The sequence below is a fragment of the Geotrypetes seraphini genome, chromosome 7 (assembly GCF_902459505.1).
Source record: "Geotrypetes seraphini chromosome 7, aGeoSer1.1, whole genome shotgun sequence".
NCBI lineage: Eukaryota > Metazoa > Chordata > Amphibia > Gymnophiona > Dermophiidae > Geotrypetes > Geotrypetes seraphini.
The window spans coordinates 76,909,033-76,926,098 of record NC_047090.1 but is presented as its reverse complement, the minus strand read 5'-3'; the positions used below and the strand labels follow the sequence as shown (position 1 = coordinate 76,926,098).

General features: G+C 39.5%; 1 protein-coding gene across 4 annotated transcripts in view; it reads right to left on the bottom strand.

Moving 5' to 3' along the window:
• The window catches only part of CDIN1 (CDAN1 interacting nuclease 1), a 375,199-nt gene that overhangs the window by 201,105 nt on the left and 157,028 nt on the right, over positions 1–17,066 (bottom strand). For all 4 annotated transcript variants that reach the window (XM_033953116.1, XM_033953113.1, XM_033953114.1 and 1 more), the window contains one exon: positions 5,339–5,406. In XM_033953116.1, the coding sequence (XP_033809007.1) occupies positions 5,339–5,406 (68 nt within the window). The remainder of the gene's footprint in view (positions 1–5,338; positions 5,407–17,066) is intronic.

The following is a 17,066-nucleotide window of genomic DNA, read 5'->3' as shown; positions in this document are numbered from 1 at the left end:
TCTATAAAATCATTAGTTTTAAGTGTTACTTTGATCAATCTGCTCTGTCTCACCAACAGTAATACACCACCTTTTTTTTTTTTTTCTTGCCATAGCCATATTGGAGGGAGAACCCACCTCATCTTGGCTTTAAGAGACTCACTTACTCGTATATTCAGTTGAGTATCCTAAAGCAAAACTATACTGAGGGCAAACCAAGAGATATAAGATAGAATTTTTCTCTCTTAATTGGGTTCTGAAATCCCTTGACAAATAAAAATTTCAAATACCCCAGCCATAAGCTAAGTATATTTGAATGAATATAAAGTAAGGCAAAAGCATCATAAATCCACCTATATGAGCATAAGTCAGCCACACCTGCTCTCCACCCCTAACCATGCCTACTTTTCACATAGGTGTCATTAGACATTGCAGGCACCTTAACTTAAGTGTCATTAGGCATTAGGCATTAAGCGTAGCGTGAGGTAATTTCCTGTGTGTGCTAAAAATGCTAGCGCACTTTAGTAAAAGGAGCCCCTAGATCCAATAATAAAAATCTACTATTCATTCCCTCTTCACAAACTATTCTAGTAAGTCAATTTTCTAAATTTGCACACCCACACTTTGGAATGCTCTACCACTCAATATTAAGCTAGAACCCTGGCTGGAAAAATTCCGCCCCAAAGTTAAAACTTTCCTCTACGAAATCTGAGATATCACTATTTACTCAAACATGGACAATAACATTTGAAGAAAACAACAAATGCTTCATATGAAGCAACCCCCTCCCTTTTGTGACTTTCTTCCCTCCCCTCATCACTTTTATTTTATTTGTATCCCGATGTTCTCTCCTTTGACTCTATTTGTTTTTGTTTGTTAACATCCCCAGTTTTATTTTATTATACCTAATATTGTTTTTAATTTCTTTTATCATATTTTTCTACTCTACAGTATTGTAAACTGTTTAGCTACTGCCTGATAGACGGTATATCAAGTGATAAATAAACTTGGAAACTTGCTGCACTGAAAGACTATTTATTTCACTTATAGCCCACCTAAAACCAAAGCAGGTTCCAGTTTTAAAAATATACAATAATCACGTGTATAAAACAAACCAAGTGGAGAACAGAATGGCATCAAGATCAATCTCATTTTTTATAGTGTTTGGTAGTTGTTTTTTTTGTTGTTGTTTTTTTGGGGGGGTGAGAGTTTGAGATCGTAAGTGTGCAATTAAGGGTTTGGGGCTTGTGTTGAAACCCTTTACACAAACAAAGGCCAGCTGAGACTATGGCCTTCAGTTACTAAGCTGCAGTAGATGTTTCTACCACAGCCCGGAACGCTAAACGCTCCGACGCTGCTCTGACACTCATAGGAATTCAAATAGCATTGGAGCAGTGTCAAGCATTTAATGCTCCAATGCAATGTCGAGAATTTAACGCTCCGGGCCGCAGTAGAAATGGTACTGAATGTTAACAAGAAAATTCTATATGCTAGACCTGAGTAGCATATGTACTTTGGGCTTAAATCTTTTGAATACCCTATTAACATTATGCTATCTTAATTTTGTCCTCTTCCATGACACCAGTAAATGCATATTTGTGTGTAATCCATTTCTTCAGATCTTCTTTTCACTTCTCCTGCCTGTACTCGACATTCCTGCTGCATAAAAAGTAGGACTGACTGGCTCTCTTTTAGTTTTGTTAACTGAAAAGGTAGCTAATGAAATCTCTGGGAAGTAAGACAAGCAATGACTTATTAGGTTGGCACATAGTCATACTAATTATAAGACAGGATTTAGGTTACGGAAGTTTACTTGGGGAATTGCTTTTGTCTTTGTTTCTAATGTGTACTTATCAGTTCATAATAAAACACATATTTGTTGCAGAGAGAGAAAGGTTACACAGCTCTCTTCATTGCCAAATGACTACTAATATGTAAGGGTCGCAAACACTTTACATGGCTAGAAGTGATTGATTTGTCCCATAGCACAGAGCAATAGCTTCCACAACGAGCTTCAATGCTTGGCTCCAATCTGGTTGGCTGGGGTAATAGATGGAATAATACTGTAATAGTGGGCTATATCTTTCTGTGGCAGGAAAGAGAATACCTAGTGAAAAATTCAAAAATATATTTTGGAGCATTTAAAATAGAAGATGGGTGTGGCAAAAGGAAGCAGGTGAGTTCCATAAGTCACACCTGGCAAAAGCACAAATGTGACAACAGTAGGGAAAAAAGTAATAAAATAAACAATGTTAGCAACATGCAAGGTCTGTTCACAAAAATTTCAGGACTGATTTTATAAAACTGTATTAGACAATCTTACAACTTATTCCATTGGGTCCCCTTCAAAGTACTCCCCTTCCTTACGTATACACTTTTCCCCAACATTGTTTCCACTTCTGGAAACAGTACTTAAAAGCATCTTTAGGAATTGCCAAAAGTTGAATTTTGCTTTATGATTTCAATGGTGTCAAATCGCTTTCCTTTCAGAATGGATTTAAGTTTAGGAAATAAGAAGAAGTCAGCAGGGTCCAAGTCAGGAGAGTAAGGTGGCTGGGGAAGAACTGTCATTAAATCCACAAATAAAGCAAAAGAAATTGGAGGAACCCTCTCTGTGAATTAAACAATGGAGAAAAAAAGACCTCAAAGTTTTCCAGGGGAATTAACAAACGGCACACAGCCTTATCAAAAGTCAACCCACTGTCATAAGTAATAAAAAAAACTCCATTGCATGAGTTAATAAATAAACTAGGTCCCCTAGTTAATTTGACAGTAGGTAATTTGCATATACTGTGGGGCTCATAATAATAATTTTAAAAAGTCCAAAAAGGGGCCTAAATCGGTACTTGGACGATCAAAAAGCCAGATCGTCCAAGTACCGATAATCAAAGCTGGTTTTAGATGTATCTAAAACTAGCTTAGGCCTTTCCCCTGCCTCTAAACGTCTAGAGTGAAAAGGCGTGTTTTTAGAGGAGGGGAAAGGGCGGGGGGTGGGCGGGAGGTGGGCCGACCTAGACTTGGTCGTACAGCAAGTATAATCAAAACCTTGAACAGGTTACCTAGTCGGAACTTATACGTTTTGACTTAGACCAAGTCAAAACAGGTATAAGTTCCGAAAAGGGACCGCTGTACTGATCGCAGCTGCCGCGATCAGCTCAGCGGCTCCGGCAACCTGCCCACTCCCCTCCACAACCATCATGGCAGGAGAGATGCCTCATCTCCCCCGCCGTGATAGCAATCCCCGAACTGCAGCGAACCGCTTTCCTAATCTCTGAAAACATTCCTTCATCTATCTGCTCATTTTGTCCCAGGGGACGGTAGTATAACCCTACCTTTATATTCCTTCCCTTTACACATGGAATTTCTATTCATAAGGATTCCACACTACTATGTCATATAGAATGTTTATTTTATTTGATTCAATTCCCTCTTTAACATATAGCGCAACCCCCCCCCCTCCAATTTAATCTACTTCTTTGCTAGACCACTGCACCTGACTAATCATTTACTGATAAATAGAAAAGCCATGTTTTGTCAGAGAACTCAAATTTAATTAAATAAATAAAGATGGTGTAATGGACTTTTAGGGCTGAAACAAAAATAGGAGAAGAATCAACACAAATGTATAAGGGAACCACAATGGCCAAATTAAAGTCTTTTAGACCAGTGTTTCTCAACTTCTTCAAGCCAAGAACCCCCTAAGTCTAACAAATATCAACCAAGTATCCCCACCCAAGCTCCACCCTAGACCCGCCCCTGACCCCACCCCCATAATAATAGTACTAATTGTAATGCAATTTCTTCCATCCATTTTTCATATACACACTATATAATCTTATTAATACATAATGGTAATCACAAAATAAAAATAAAACACAAAGCACACTGTTCGTAGAGAAAATGTTAATTATCATTTATATTCATTTTTTTCCAAAGAGGTCAAGGCAGATGACTTTAAAATATGCAATGTCACCTCAGTAATAACTACAGAAAAATAGACAAATATAGTGCAAAATATAGACAGCAGATATATATATTAAAAACTGACACATTTTGATCACTAAATTTTTTAAAAAAATCATTTTTCTTACCTTTGTTGTCTGGTGATTTCATGAGACTCTGGTTGCACTTCCTTCTGACTGTACAATATTTCTTTCTTTCTGCTTCCTGCATGCTTCCTCTCCTCCAGACCTCATTCCATTCCCCAACAAACATTTCTGTCTGTCCTTCCACGAGTCCAACTTTTCTTCCTCTCTCTTCCACCCCTATTGGCAACATGTCTCCCTCTCTTTCTCCCACTGTCCATTTGTTTTGTGAGATTCAGGCATCTCTCCCACCACCACTACTACCACATCCAACATTTTCCCTCTCTCATCCCCCAGATCATGTGCAGCATTTTTTACCACTGCCCACCAGCCTCATGCCCATTTCTTCTTCTATCACCCTTCTCCAACACCATGCCACGTCTTTCCATCACTATGGCCAACATTCCTCCCTTTGCATCCCCTTCAATCTATCCCTCTGTTCCCTCTATACCACCATATCCAACATTTCTCCCTCTCATCCCTTTCTACCTATTTGTTTACTCCTAGCAGAATTCTGTACATCTCAACATAACTTCATTCTGCTCCTGGATCCAACCCTCCTTCACCCCTTCCACCTCCTGTGTATCTCTCTCCCCCTCTCATCTACCCCCATGTCCAACACCTCTCTCTCTCCCTTCCTTGTGCCTCCTGTCAAATCTCCCTATCCCCCTCCATGCATCACCTTCCCTTCCTCTCCTCCATTATTTGCAAACTTTTTCTCCCCTCACCATGCATGTCTCCCTCTACTCCCCCATATTTCCTTCTTCTCACTCTCTCCTCCCCCTATGCTCCCAGATTTTCTTCCTCTTACTTCTTTCCTCCCCCTGTGTCATCAGACATCCTTCCTCTCCTTCCCTGTACTCCAAGACTTGCTTCTTCGGGCCACAGTATCGTGAAGACGTCTCAGTCAGCAGCAGGCAGCACGTAGGAATTGCTGCTGACACCGTGATGAGATTTGGTACTGATTCGCTCCCCCTGCCTCTAATTCAATGGTGATTTACCCGCTCCCGCCCCAAAGCAGCAGCGGCAAACAGGCTGCTCGGCAGCCTCCCTGCCAGGGCTTCCCTCTGCCACATCATCAGTGATGTCATCAGTGATGCGGCAGAGAGAAGGCCCCAGTGGGCAGGCAAGGAACAGCCTGTTAACTGCTGCTGCTTTAGGTCAGTGGCGGAGGTGGGGGGCGGGCCGAATCAGCATTGAATCGCAGTATCGGCAGCAATTACCACACACTGTCTGCCACTGACTCGGTAGATGTATATATTTTAGATTATTACCAAGGAAAGCCAGATGATTTTCCAAAAGTTTCTCACGCAACAGAACTTCATGCTCATGGCCAATAGAGCTGGAGATGAAGAGTTAAGGAGATGCAGCAGGTATGGAGTGAAAAAGAACAGAACAGAAGTCCATAAGCCATTATTAAGATGGCTTGTAAAAATCAACTGCTTACTATTTTACTACTGTTTTACTACTTGAGATCTAGCTACTTGTGACCTGTGTTGGCCCTTATTGAAAACAAGATACTAGGCTCGATGGACCAGCATAGCTGTATATTCTTAATTATGCACAGAAAGCTCTCAAATATTGTATCCAATATATGTGACGGTTAAGGTTCAAGAAGTTATTTTTCGTGGGGTAGGGGTTATGCTCTCAAACCTCACAGAATAAATTATTCTTTCACTGAAAAAGAAGTACAGGCTCACTCCATCAAAAAGCACAGGAAAGGGGAGAGGTGAAAAAATTAAACAAAAGGAAACAAGAAAAACACTACTTGTAATGCTGCAGGCTGTGGTGTATTTGAGAAGCTACATCCCCCTAAAAAACAAATCAGGTTGATGACAAAAGTTTGATGGTGGCCAGCTGCTATCTAATAAGTCCATGATCTAAGAAGTCAAATTTTAGAGCAACAGTCTCCATATATTATGTATGTGTTCAAATTATTAAAAAAATTGGAGAAAACACAAGAATTAAGTATGGGATATTCTTCTATAACATGGCTATTCAGTTCTGGTCCTCGAGGTCCACAGATAGGCCTGGTTTTCAAGATATCCACAATGAATATGCGTAAGAGAGATCTGTACACTACGCAAATCTCTCTCATGCATAGTCATTGTGGATATTCTGAAAACCTGGTCTACCTGTGGACCTCAAGGACTGGAATTGAGTAGCCCTGATCCATAAGGTATGTACAGAAGACAAAAATTCTCTTTTCATTTTTAGTTTGGGTTTCTTTCAGTCTATTTCACATTAAACAAATATTTAACAAACTAATAAACTTAACACACATTCCCGACAACAGCAGTATATTTGCATCTGGCTTCCAAGACGGGTAAAATGCATACAGCACCCAATTATTAATGTAACCAGGAAAAAATGTTTGGAGCTATTTGAGGGGAAATTAGCCTGTCTTTGTAGCTTTAATAATTCAGAGCTGCACATGTCACCTTTTGGAATTCTGGACAGCACGGCTCTCTCTCCAGAAGAGTTCTGAACTAGAGAATAACACGGTGGCTGTTACCCTTGGCTAGCCGCAGTTAAGGGAGGGAACGCACGTGGCCCCCTCCCTCCCTCCTTCCTACCTACCGAATCTATCTCCCTCCCGCCCCCTTATCTTCGCGGCGCGTTAGTAAAGTAAGTTGCTCAAGCCAATCGAGCCTGCCTGCCTGCAGTCGTGTGTGTGTGGGCAGAAGCTTCTCCTCTGACACAATTTCCGGTTGCATCAGAGGAGAAGCTTCCGCTCACACACACATGACTGCAGGCAGGCAGGCTCGATTGGCTTGAGCAACTTACTTTACTAATGCACCGCGAAGGTAAAGGGGAGGGGGATTCTCGGGCCATGCGAGGGGATGCTGAAAATACTAATGCCAGCTCTATGGAAGTGTTAGCATGTAACACGCGTGGCAATGTAGCGTGCGCTAAAACTGCTAGCACAGCTTTGTAAAAGGAGCCCATAGAGTTGCTTATTTAAATGCATATTAAACTTGTTTTATTTAAAATTTCAATTGATAAAGTCTCTATTTCTTCATTTAATTTTATCCAGTTTTTTTAATATTTGGGTGAAGGAAATTTTTTATGCAACTTTGGTTATTTCCTGAGGAGAAATCCCTGTGAGTTCTCGGCATTATCACTACTTCAAAGAATATTTTCAGGGATTTCGGCCACTGGATTACATTAGTGAGCATTGAGAAGCCAGGAGTATTTGGAGAATAGCATCATTAAATTTAATAACATAAGAGGGGGTATAAGAAATCAACTCAGAAAGGGGAGTACTTGCTTGAACCAATAACAATATTTGAAAAAGCTAAGATCCAGAAGTCTAGTGTAGAGCCAACTGTGGGTCAGTAACCAGGAAGACACTTTGCAAAACCAAGGGCTCCTTTTATCAAGGCGCACTACGGGGGTTAGCGCATCGGACATTTCATCATGCACTAACCCCCACGGCAAGCCAAAAAACTAACGCCTCGTCAATGGAGGCGTTAGCGACTAGCGCGGCAGGCAGTTTAACGCGCGGTATTCCACGTGTTAAACCCCTACTGCTCCTTGATAAAAGGACCCCCAAGTGTGAAAGAACCTGAAGAACCAGGTATAGAGCAGGAAAGGAGGTAGGGTTAATAGCATATTCACTGAGCAAACTGCACATGGACTGTTGGACCAACAACTGTATCTTCATGGCTTTCTTTACAGTCTTTCATTATCATCAAGTATTGACCCAATGACATCTTCTGGGTGCATCTGCCATTCTGCTTCTTGAGATACCGGTAAGTATCCCCTGGCTTCTATCATGGTTGTGCAGTTCTGTCTCAGCTTATCAGCTTCAGCTCCTAAGGGTCTTAAGTTTGATCCTTGTTGACCCTGACACTGGGTTCAGACCAGCAACATTATTGTTTCTGACAACAGTCAGATCAAGTCACTTGAATCCAAAATAAAATCAAGCCAATTTCTTATTGGTCACTTCAGACAAAATGACAAGTCTTGATTTCATTCCCTGGCAGCAAAATTCCATAGCATAATTATGCATCGACTTAAAAAAAAAAAAACTTTCTAGAATTCATTTTACATATGCTACTAGCTAAGTTTCATGGAGTATCCTCTAATCATAATGCTACTGGAAAGATTAAATAACCATTCCCTATCAACTTGATCACCATCAGTATAAACCACTACCATGTTTTTGCGTACTCATCTCCTCTCAAGGCTAAACACCACCAACATATCATAGTAGCACACAGTAACATAGTAAATGATAGCAGATAAAGAAATTAATGGTCTATCCCAGGCATGTCCAACTTCGAACAGATCGTGGTCTAATTTTTCTGGCCAAAAGTGTCGGTGATCTACCACCATGAAAATTAAGTTTCAAATTAAATTTTAACCCAATAAAGTTGGAGGATTCCCCTCCCCCCCATTTTTAATGAACCTTCTGTCATTTACTTGGATGTGATAAGCTGTTAAGCAAATTAAGCAAAAACAAAACAGAGACGAAGATCCAGTAAGAACTGTGAGGGGAAATGGAAAGTACATTTTTTCTTAAAATTTTATTGAGTAATAACTTTCTTGAACTGTCCTTTAACTTTTATTGAGTAATTTTTGTTAAATTTAGGTCAAGTACTGATCCAGTCCGATCTTGCACAATCTTTAATATTTTGCTCTTGCTCATTAGTGAGACATCTGAGCCTGCATTTCATCCACCAGCTTTTTGAAGTTGAGTGAATATTGCTTGAGGGCCAAACTCAGGGAATCCTGGAGATGTTCATCTGTCATGTTGGAACGTTGAGCACTCTTTGTCATTTTCAGATGGGAAAATGCAGATTCACACATAACTTGAACCGAAACAGGAGTGTACAGCTTCACTGCATCTTCTCAAATTGGGAAATTTGTCTCTAGGAACTAGCTTCCAAAACGATTCGTGCTCATCGCAGATCTTGAGAAAAAATGTCATTTTCAAGGGTTAATATTTCGTTTTCAAGAAATGGCTTGTTTAATGAGTAATTTTTTACTGATAGCAGCTGCAGTTTCTTTAATATCCACATCTACTTTGAATGGGTATGACAAGTACTCCACAACTTTTCCAATTTTTTGGAAGTCACAGAATCTATTTTCGAATTCCTGGATAACAGAACAGATTTCTGTCACATACTTTTCGTTCTGAAAAACAAAATTTGGATATTGTCCCAGATGGTCTTGCGTTTTAGGAAAATTATCAAAAGTGTTGTTTGCAAGGTCAGTCATCATTAGCTCAAATTTGCAATTGTAGGATGAAACTGTACTCATCATCTCACTAATGCATTTGTTTTTACCTTGTAGTTCAAGGTTCATCACTTAGTTTGCCTGTAAAGTCAGCAAGAAATGTCAGATCACATAACCACTCCTCATCTTCCAACTCTGTTTGGTCATCTCTCCTCTCCTTCAAAAAAACTTCTTATTTTATTCAGCAAATCACAAAATCTTTGCAAAATGATTTCCGCTGCTCCTTCATCAAGAGTAAGATTGAAAAGCTGTCTTTGAAGTGATCTTCCACAAAATGAATTTACAATTTGAAAGTGTGTGGAATGGGGGGGGGGGTTAACTAATTTCTTCAGCTAAATAAGTTTACTTTGGTGTTCAGATGCCAGGCCATTAAATTGGATATACTAACAGTATAGGATCCCTAGAATAGAGGTTTCCAAACTTTTTAATGTCTCCTTTTTTTACCTATCTTCCTCTTTCTTTCACCCCTCCCAGTATCCATTTTCCTCACATGTTCTTAAGATAAGCCATGCTATGTCAAGCCAAGTTCCTTGGGCAGTCTTCATCACAAGTAGCTGGCAAATACCAGAGTAGATCATATTTTTCACAGTTGATCTGAAACAATGTGATGGCTTTTACTGGTCTTTTCACTCAGCCATCTCCGTTCTGTTCTCCATACTCTCTCGTGTTTGTTCTCCTCTGCTTGGGCTATCGGTCCCAATCCTAACTCTTTAAACTCTTACCCCCCTGGTTCAAATTGCCACCTTTCCAATCTTATTCCTCCTCTCTTTCTTATGTACCTTCTGAAAAGTCTGCCTACATTCATCTTTCTCTCTCATACTTACCAACTTCCAGAGCAATGAACTACTCCTACTAAAAAGACAATGCAGACAACTAGAAAGAAAATGGAGGAAAAACAGTCAAGATTCCACAACCATGATAAAACTACGATAAAATTACAAACAATACAAAACACAGCCCTAAGACTGGTTTACTCACTGAAGAAATTTGATCACATCACAGAGGCATACCAAGACTCACATTGGCTCCCAATGCAAGCGAGAATACACTTCAAATTTTCCTGCCTATTTAAAGCAATAAATGGAGACAGCCCAACCTATTGGAACAATCGACTAGTTCAATCCATCTCAACCAGACATAGGAGAACCCACACACCATTCACACACCATCCAACCAAAAACGTCAAAAGAAAAAAAACTGTACGACAACCTCCTAGCCACTCTAGCTGCAACACTTGACCCCCAACTCTACAACCTATTGACCTCGACCACAGACTACAAAACCTTCAAAAAAGAAATAAAAACCCTTCTATTCAAAAAACACATAAAACCAAACTAACACAATCAGAAATGTCCCAAGCATCACTTGCAACTACACCATATCTACTTCTAATGTCATGACAATTCCGACATAATTTATGTTATGTTATGGTTGGAATAATGATTACATATGAGGTTCAATAAAAGAAAATGTTCACTGCCTGTTTCTATTCTGACCATTTATTCCGTTTCATGGTTATTACAAAAAATATTTTTTTACATGGGGGGTGTCAAAAAATGATGGGCCCCGGGTGCCACATACCCTAGGTACACCACTGGAAGCATATTAAGTAGGCTAGCTGTAAGGACTAAAAGGACTTGCTATTATTGATTGTTATATCAAAGCATGAAATGTGTGCATACTTTCTTCAACCTACACAATGAACATGCTAATTTTCTAAGTCTCTATCCATACCAAATATGTGTTGTTTACATTAAGCAAGCTTCGCTTGAGTAAGTGTGTGGTGTAAAATGTTAAAATGAGTTGGTACTAGAGTCCTTGATACTCATATAAAGAACTGTGAAGGTTTTAGCAATAACTAGAATTGAAAATGTATTTTGGGCTGCTCTGCAAACTTGAAATATGAGCAATGTCTCTTTCCCCTTAGCACGTATTTTGGGTTTCATGATATTTAGAAACAATTCTCCTCTGGAACTGAAATGCATGGATATCACCGACCCACAGTGAGGAAATGTGACTGATGTCAAAGCTGGCAGCTTATGCAGTGCTCACTGACTTCACAAAAACCTCTGACTGTATATTAAAACAAAAGTCTGGGACTTAACTTAATTTTCCTTGAAATTAGTACATCAGTTAACGAACATACAGTAGTCACATATCAAATCATGAGGAAGGAGGATATATAACTAATTTGTAGCTTTTCCCCTCATGAACAGGAAAAGGAAAACAGCTAATGGACAGCCATTATGCATTCTATATTTACTTAAAATTAAAGCCTGATGCAAACTGGACTCTAACATCTATAGAGAGCATAAAGCATATGCAAATCTTGCAAACTTCTTAATGCCTAGGCTCCATCGTTTAATTTAAAAAAAAACCTTGTTATTGATGTATGATCTAACCACAGGAAAAAACTTAGTCATTTTATACTCCAGCAGACAGGTAGCAGTTTCCAGTAAGTTAAGGTAACCTCTACTGGCAAGAAGCAACCTATCTACTTTAGCCATGCATATATAATTTGAAAGTTATTTTTAAGATCAATATGCAATCCTTTAGAAAGCATTATGCTTTTAAAACCTGAAAGTTACATTGATTTTTAGCTATTTTATAAGTCTTAGAACTAAGGTGTAGCAAATATAGGCCTGCGTATTACACACAGATTCAATGGAATGATATCAATCTGCTGTAGCTGGATAAAGGTACAAAACTCTTCATGTGCTCGGATCATAGCTTAGACATAAGGGATTAAATTCTGTAAATGGAGCCCACATAAATGGATGAGCACACAACCATGGACGCAGAGGTCTACAACACAATCCAATAAAGGATACCGTCTATTTTGTGCCCTTTATATAAAGTTGATCAGGTCAAATAATTTTTCTTACTGGCAAGAGCAATTACTTCCCAACCTTGTATATGTGCTCAATGCTCAATGTGTAATTATGAACAGCACTCATTGTGCAATTATTCATTTCATTTTTCATTTATTCAATTTTCTATACCGTTTTCCCAGGAAAGCTCAGTATATACCGTACCTGGGGCAATGGGGGGATTAAGTGACTTGCCCAGGGTCACAAGGAGCAGCGTGGGTTGAACAGCACAGTTACACATTTACAAATAGCGCAGCTGCAATCTTCATGCAGGATATACATTAATCTTCAGAAGCCTCAGTGGTGACTAGTTTCACGAGTCACTATGCCTGTGATTCACCTAACTCTTCATAGGCTTCAAATATTGTTTAGTTAAATACTCATGAAACACACATTTAAAAAAAAATAAATAAAATCTTCCACAATAATCAATATCCAAAAAGGTACTTAGCTTGAGAAAATGTATCTCTTATTAGAGACTTAGGCCAGACAGTCTGACATGTGCCATGTTTTGCACACGCTATGTCAAAGACTTTGCTGAAATCTAAGTAAATTATATCTAGCGCACTTCCTTGATCTAATTTCCTGGTTACCCAATCAAAATATTCAATCAGATTCATTTAGCACCATTTACCTTTAGTAAAACCATGTTGTCTTGGATCTTTTAACCCATTAGATTCCAGGAATTTCATTATCTTTTCCTCCAGCAACGCATCCATTATTTTTCCAATAACCGAAGTGAGGCCTGCCAGCCTCTAGTTTCCCACTTCATCTATGCAACCATTTTTTGTGAAGAGGAACCACATACGCTCTTCTCCAATCCCACGGAACCTCTCCCATCTCCAGGGATTTATTGAACAAATATTTAAAAAGACCCTCCAGAACCTCTCTGAGCTCCCTCAATATCCTGGGATGGATCCCGTACATTCCCATGGCTTTGTCTACCTTCAGTTTTTCAAGTTGTTCATAAATACTTTCTTCCCTGAATGGTGCTGTATCCACTCTATTCTTATGTGTAACTTTGCCAGCCAATCACGGTCCTTCTTTAGGATTTTCTTCCATGAACAGAGAACAGAAGTATTTGTTTAGCACATTTGTTTTTTCCTCATCGTATAGCGATTCATAGCTTCTTTCAATCTTGCAATTCCATTTTTCATCTTCCTTTCACTAATATATCTGAAAAAATTTTAGTCTCCCTTTTTTATATTTCTAGCCACTTGCTCTTCTGCTTGCACTTTCGGCAGACATATCTCTCTCTAGGTTTCTTTCATTTTCATTTGGTATTCCTCTATGCTCCTCTTGAGTATTTTTATATTTCACAAACACCAACTCTTTTGCCTTTGGGTCATTCCATGTCAAGTGGTCTAGGCCTCCCCACTTGATCATCTCGGAAGTTGATGAATTTTTTACTAGAAGTACAATAGGACATACAGGGGTAAATTCTCTATTAGTACGTCTAACATAGGCGTGCTTTAGACGTCCGGAAAACGCAAGTGCCAATCAAGCGGTACTTAGGCGTGTGGTAGACGTCCCTACAACCTCTTCGCGCAAAATAGACGCAGGTTTCTGAAACGTCATTAAGACGTCTCCAATGGACCCGTGATAGATGTGGGTACGGGTTTTGTTTTTTGTTTTTTTTTTAATTATACTTTATTTATACTCTTTATTATCACTCATTCAGCATTGTAAGTATAGGATGATGAAAAAGATAACTAAAACACAGTATACCATTTTGTAAACTATATATTAGTTGATCTAGCAATATCGGTGAGGTAGGGAATGGCAGACAGAGAACACTGCTGTGTTGTATCTTTTTCCTCTAGGATATCAGAATTGTACAGTTTACCATTAATACAAGGAAAAAAAATATGTTATGTTTCAAAGGAGAACTAGAAGATGAAACGTACCGGGTGTTGAACTTACATTATCAGTATGGAAGGTGGGAACCGGTAGATGTATGCTACACAGAAAGCTGTACAGAAATGTCATACTCACCTCCTATTAGAAGTGGAAAGGATAGGACTTTGAACACCATATAGACTTCTTATAAACTTCGTTTAAGTTCCACAAAGACTGGCAGGAAAGGCACCCTAAGTCATCCAATAAGCTTTCTCTCGATTTCCCAGAAACATTATTTCAGAAAGGATAGTTTAGAAGTGATATCTTGCTCGAAAGAACACTCTCCTGGTCTTAAAACATTGCAACAATCAGCTCATTCTTCAGAACAAAGGTAAATCCCATAACTTACACTGGCCCAACTTAGAAACAGAATCAAAACACAGATTAGACTTGAATGTGGCTTCTAGTTCACAGGAAGAGGAAGTAGCAAGCAGCACAATGCTGATCTCATTGTGACATCATCAAGGTGCACCTGGAAGGTAGATATGCCACAAGTAAAAGACAAGCCGGGAGTTGAACTCACAACCTACAGATGATCGATATAGTGCTTTTACTCACTGACCTACACCTGTGTCTCTGGTTCCCCTGTCATAGCATACCTTAGTGATGTGCTAAAGTATACTCTACTTAGCTATCATATCACAGTCAGTTGAGGCAAAAGACTGGTAGCTCAATGGTGTAAAGCACCGTTGTCACGGATGCAACACCCATATTCTTAAGTATGGTTCAATAAATGTAATACAGAGTCAAAATTATGCTGTTTATTTTATCAAACCCAAGCTCAACTTTGTAATGTATTGTGTATAGTCTCGCTAATGTGTTTGTGATGAAAATGAGATGCGATAGGTGTATATCCTATATAATAAAACCCTAGCCGCGCATGCACACATACCTGCGTGCTTCTGTGATCTCTGCTCTGTGATCAGTAGGTCTGTGGCCAGCAGGAGTGCAGATGCAGCAGCCAGGTGAATCCCCCCTCCCGCCCTCACTCACCACCAAAACCACCACCGCCAAAACCTCCTCCTTCTGCCCAGCCGGGAGGAGGGCTCCGAGTCGCTGAAGACTGTCCCAGATCAGCTTACACGGTCCCTAAAAATTGAACCTTTTCATCTGAGGCGCGAGGCTGCGGTGACCTCCCTCCCCCGGCTTACTAAGGTTTCGTCTTAAGAAATTCAAATGCGTTGTTGAAAATGCAAGTGACTGTTCTCTGTCATCCTAGACACCCCTGCAACACCCCAACAACACACTCCTGCAGCATAAACCCCTCATGTTATAATCAAGTAAAAGACAAGCCGGGAGTTGAACTCACAACCTATGGATAATTGGTACAGCGCGTTTTACTCACTGAGTTACTGAGATACTTAACTCTAGCCCTAACCCTAAAGTAGCGTCTGACGTCATAGAAGCCGTTAGAATTTGTGCTCTCATCACATCTCATCTTTAATACATAGTTGATATTTGTTTTCTACTTGAAAACCTTCCAAATCTTTAGGCATTCCTTTGCTTAAACTTATTTGAGTTCATCCTGATATGATCGCTAATGAGCATAGACAGCTCAGTCAAGTATGATATGGAAGGGTGGTGAGATGGACCTAAGTAGAAGCAACTGTAGCTCTATGTGTTAGGCGCCAGCCTGTGCTCCTAACATCCAGAGGTTGTGAGTTCTACACCCAGCACATCTTTTAATTGTGGCATACTACTTTGAAGGTGCAGATTGATGAGGTCACAATGAGGTCAGTTTTGTGCAACTGAAGACCTCCATTTTGCAATGAGGGAAGCTTGAATGTTAAGGTGTGTATCTGTTTTTCTCTTTTTAAGTGCTGATAATGTGTGCTTTTTTTCTTTGCTTTCAAAAGAGAGCCGATTGCAGTGCTGTTTGTTGAGAAAAAAAAGGGGGTTGTAAAAGCCATGTGTAAATTATATTATTGTTTGGGCAGAAATGTGGTTTGTTATCCATGCAATGTAATGTGTTCCATTGTTATGGTGTCATTATATTTATTAGGACAGAGAAAAGATGAAAATTACCTATTCAAGCTCACTATTGGAATTATTGATGAAAAAACACAGCGGACGTCTGCCTCGCGTCTAACAAAGAGCCGCAATTACGATAGTTGAAACGGCATTGAAATCCAAGTTAGACCAGGGTTTCTTACGTCTACATAATACACGATATTTAGACGCGGTGGCTCGCTCAGGTAGCGCTCATCTAGCGTCCCCATTTGGCACGCCCACGGAACGCCCACGTCCAGAGCTGGAGACGGGACTATGCTTTCTATAGACGTCAGTCCGTCAACTACCTCATAGGGACGTCTATGTGTCGTTAATTTCCCAATTAACATTAATTAAGATCCTTAACTCCGTAATTATTCACTTACATCGGACGTCCAAAGCACGCCTAAGTTAAACGCAGTAATAGAGAATTTACCCCACAATGAATATTTGCAAAGTCTTAGAGCAGAATCTCAATTTCTTTCAAAGTTAGGGGCCTCAATATTGAGGTCACTTTTTTCATTCCATGGAAGATAGTGAAAAAACATCAATTTTTTTGTTCAAGGTTGTGGAAAGGATAGTTGCTTGACCAAGCTACAAGTCATTTGTAGTAGAACTTTTGTGCTGAATCCAAATATACCATGCTTTGGTGTATCACTGAGGGACCACAAAGTTGATGGAAAAGTTTGTTGTGAAATGCACAGGCAAATATTTGACATAACAGAAAGCTATAGGGCTCAGATTTTAGGAACTGGAAGAAATTAAGGCCAATTACTGCCCCATAAACTTTTAGGCACATTGCACTTTTCTTTTATGAGATAAATATTTATTAAGATTGCTGAGAAAATTTTTATGTAAATTTTTACCTATATTTAATGTCACATCACAACTGTACATCTTCTAATCTCTTTCTTTCTTGCACCATTTGAAAGAGCAATTTTTTTGGCTACAAAATTCACCAAGACACATTTTTGACCTGCTATTCCTCATAGCTTAAAAT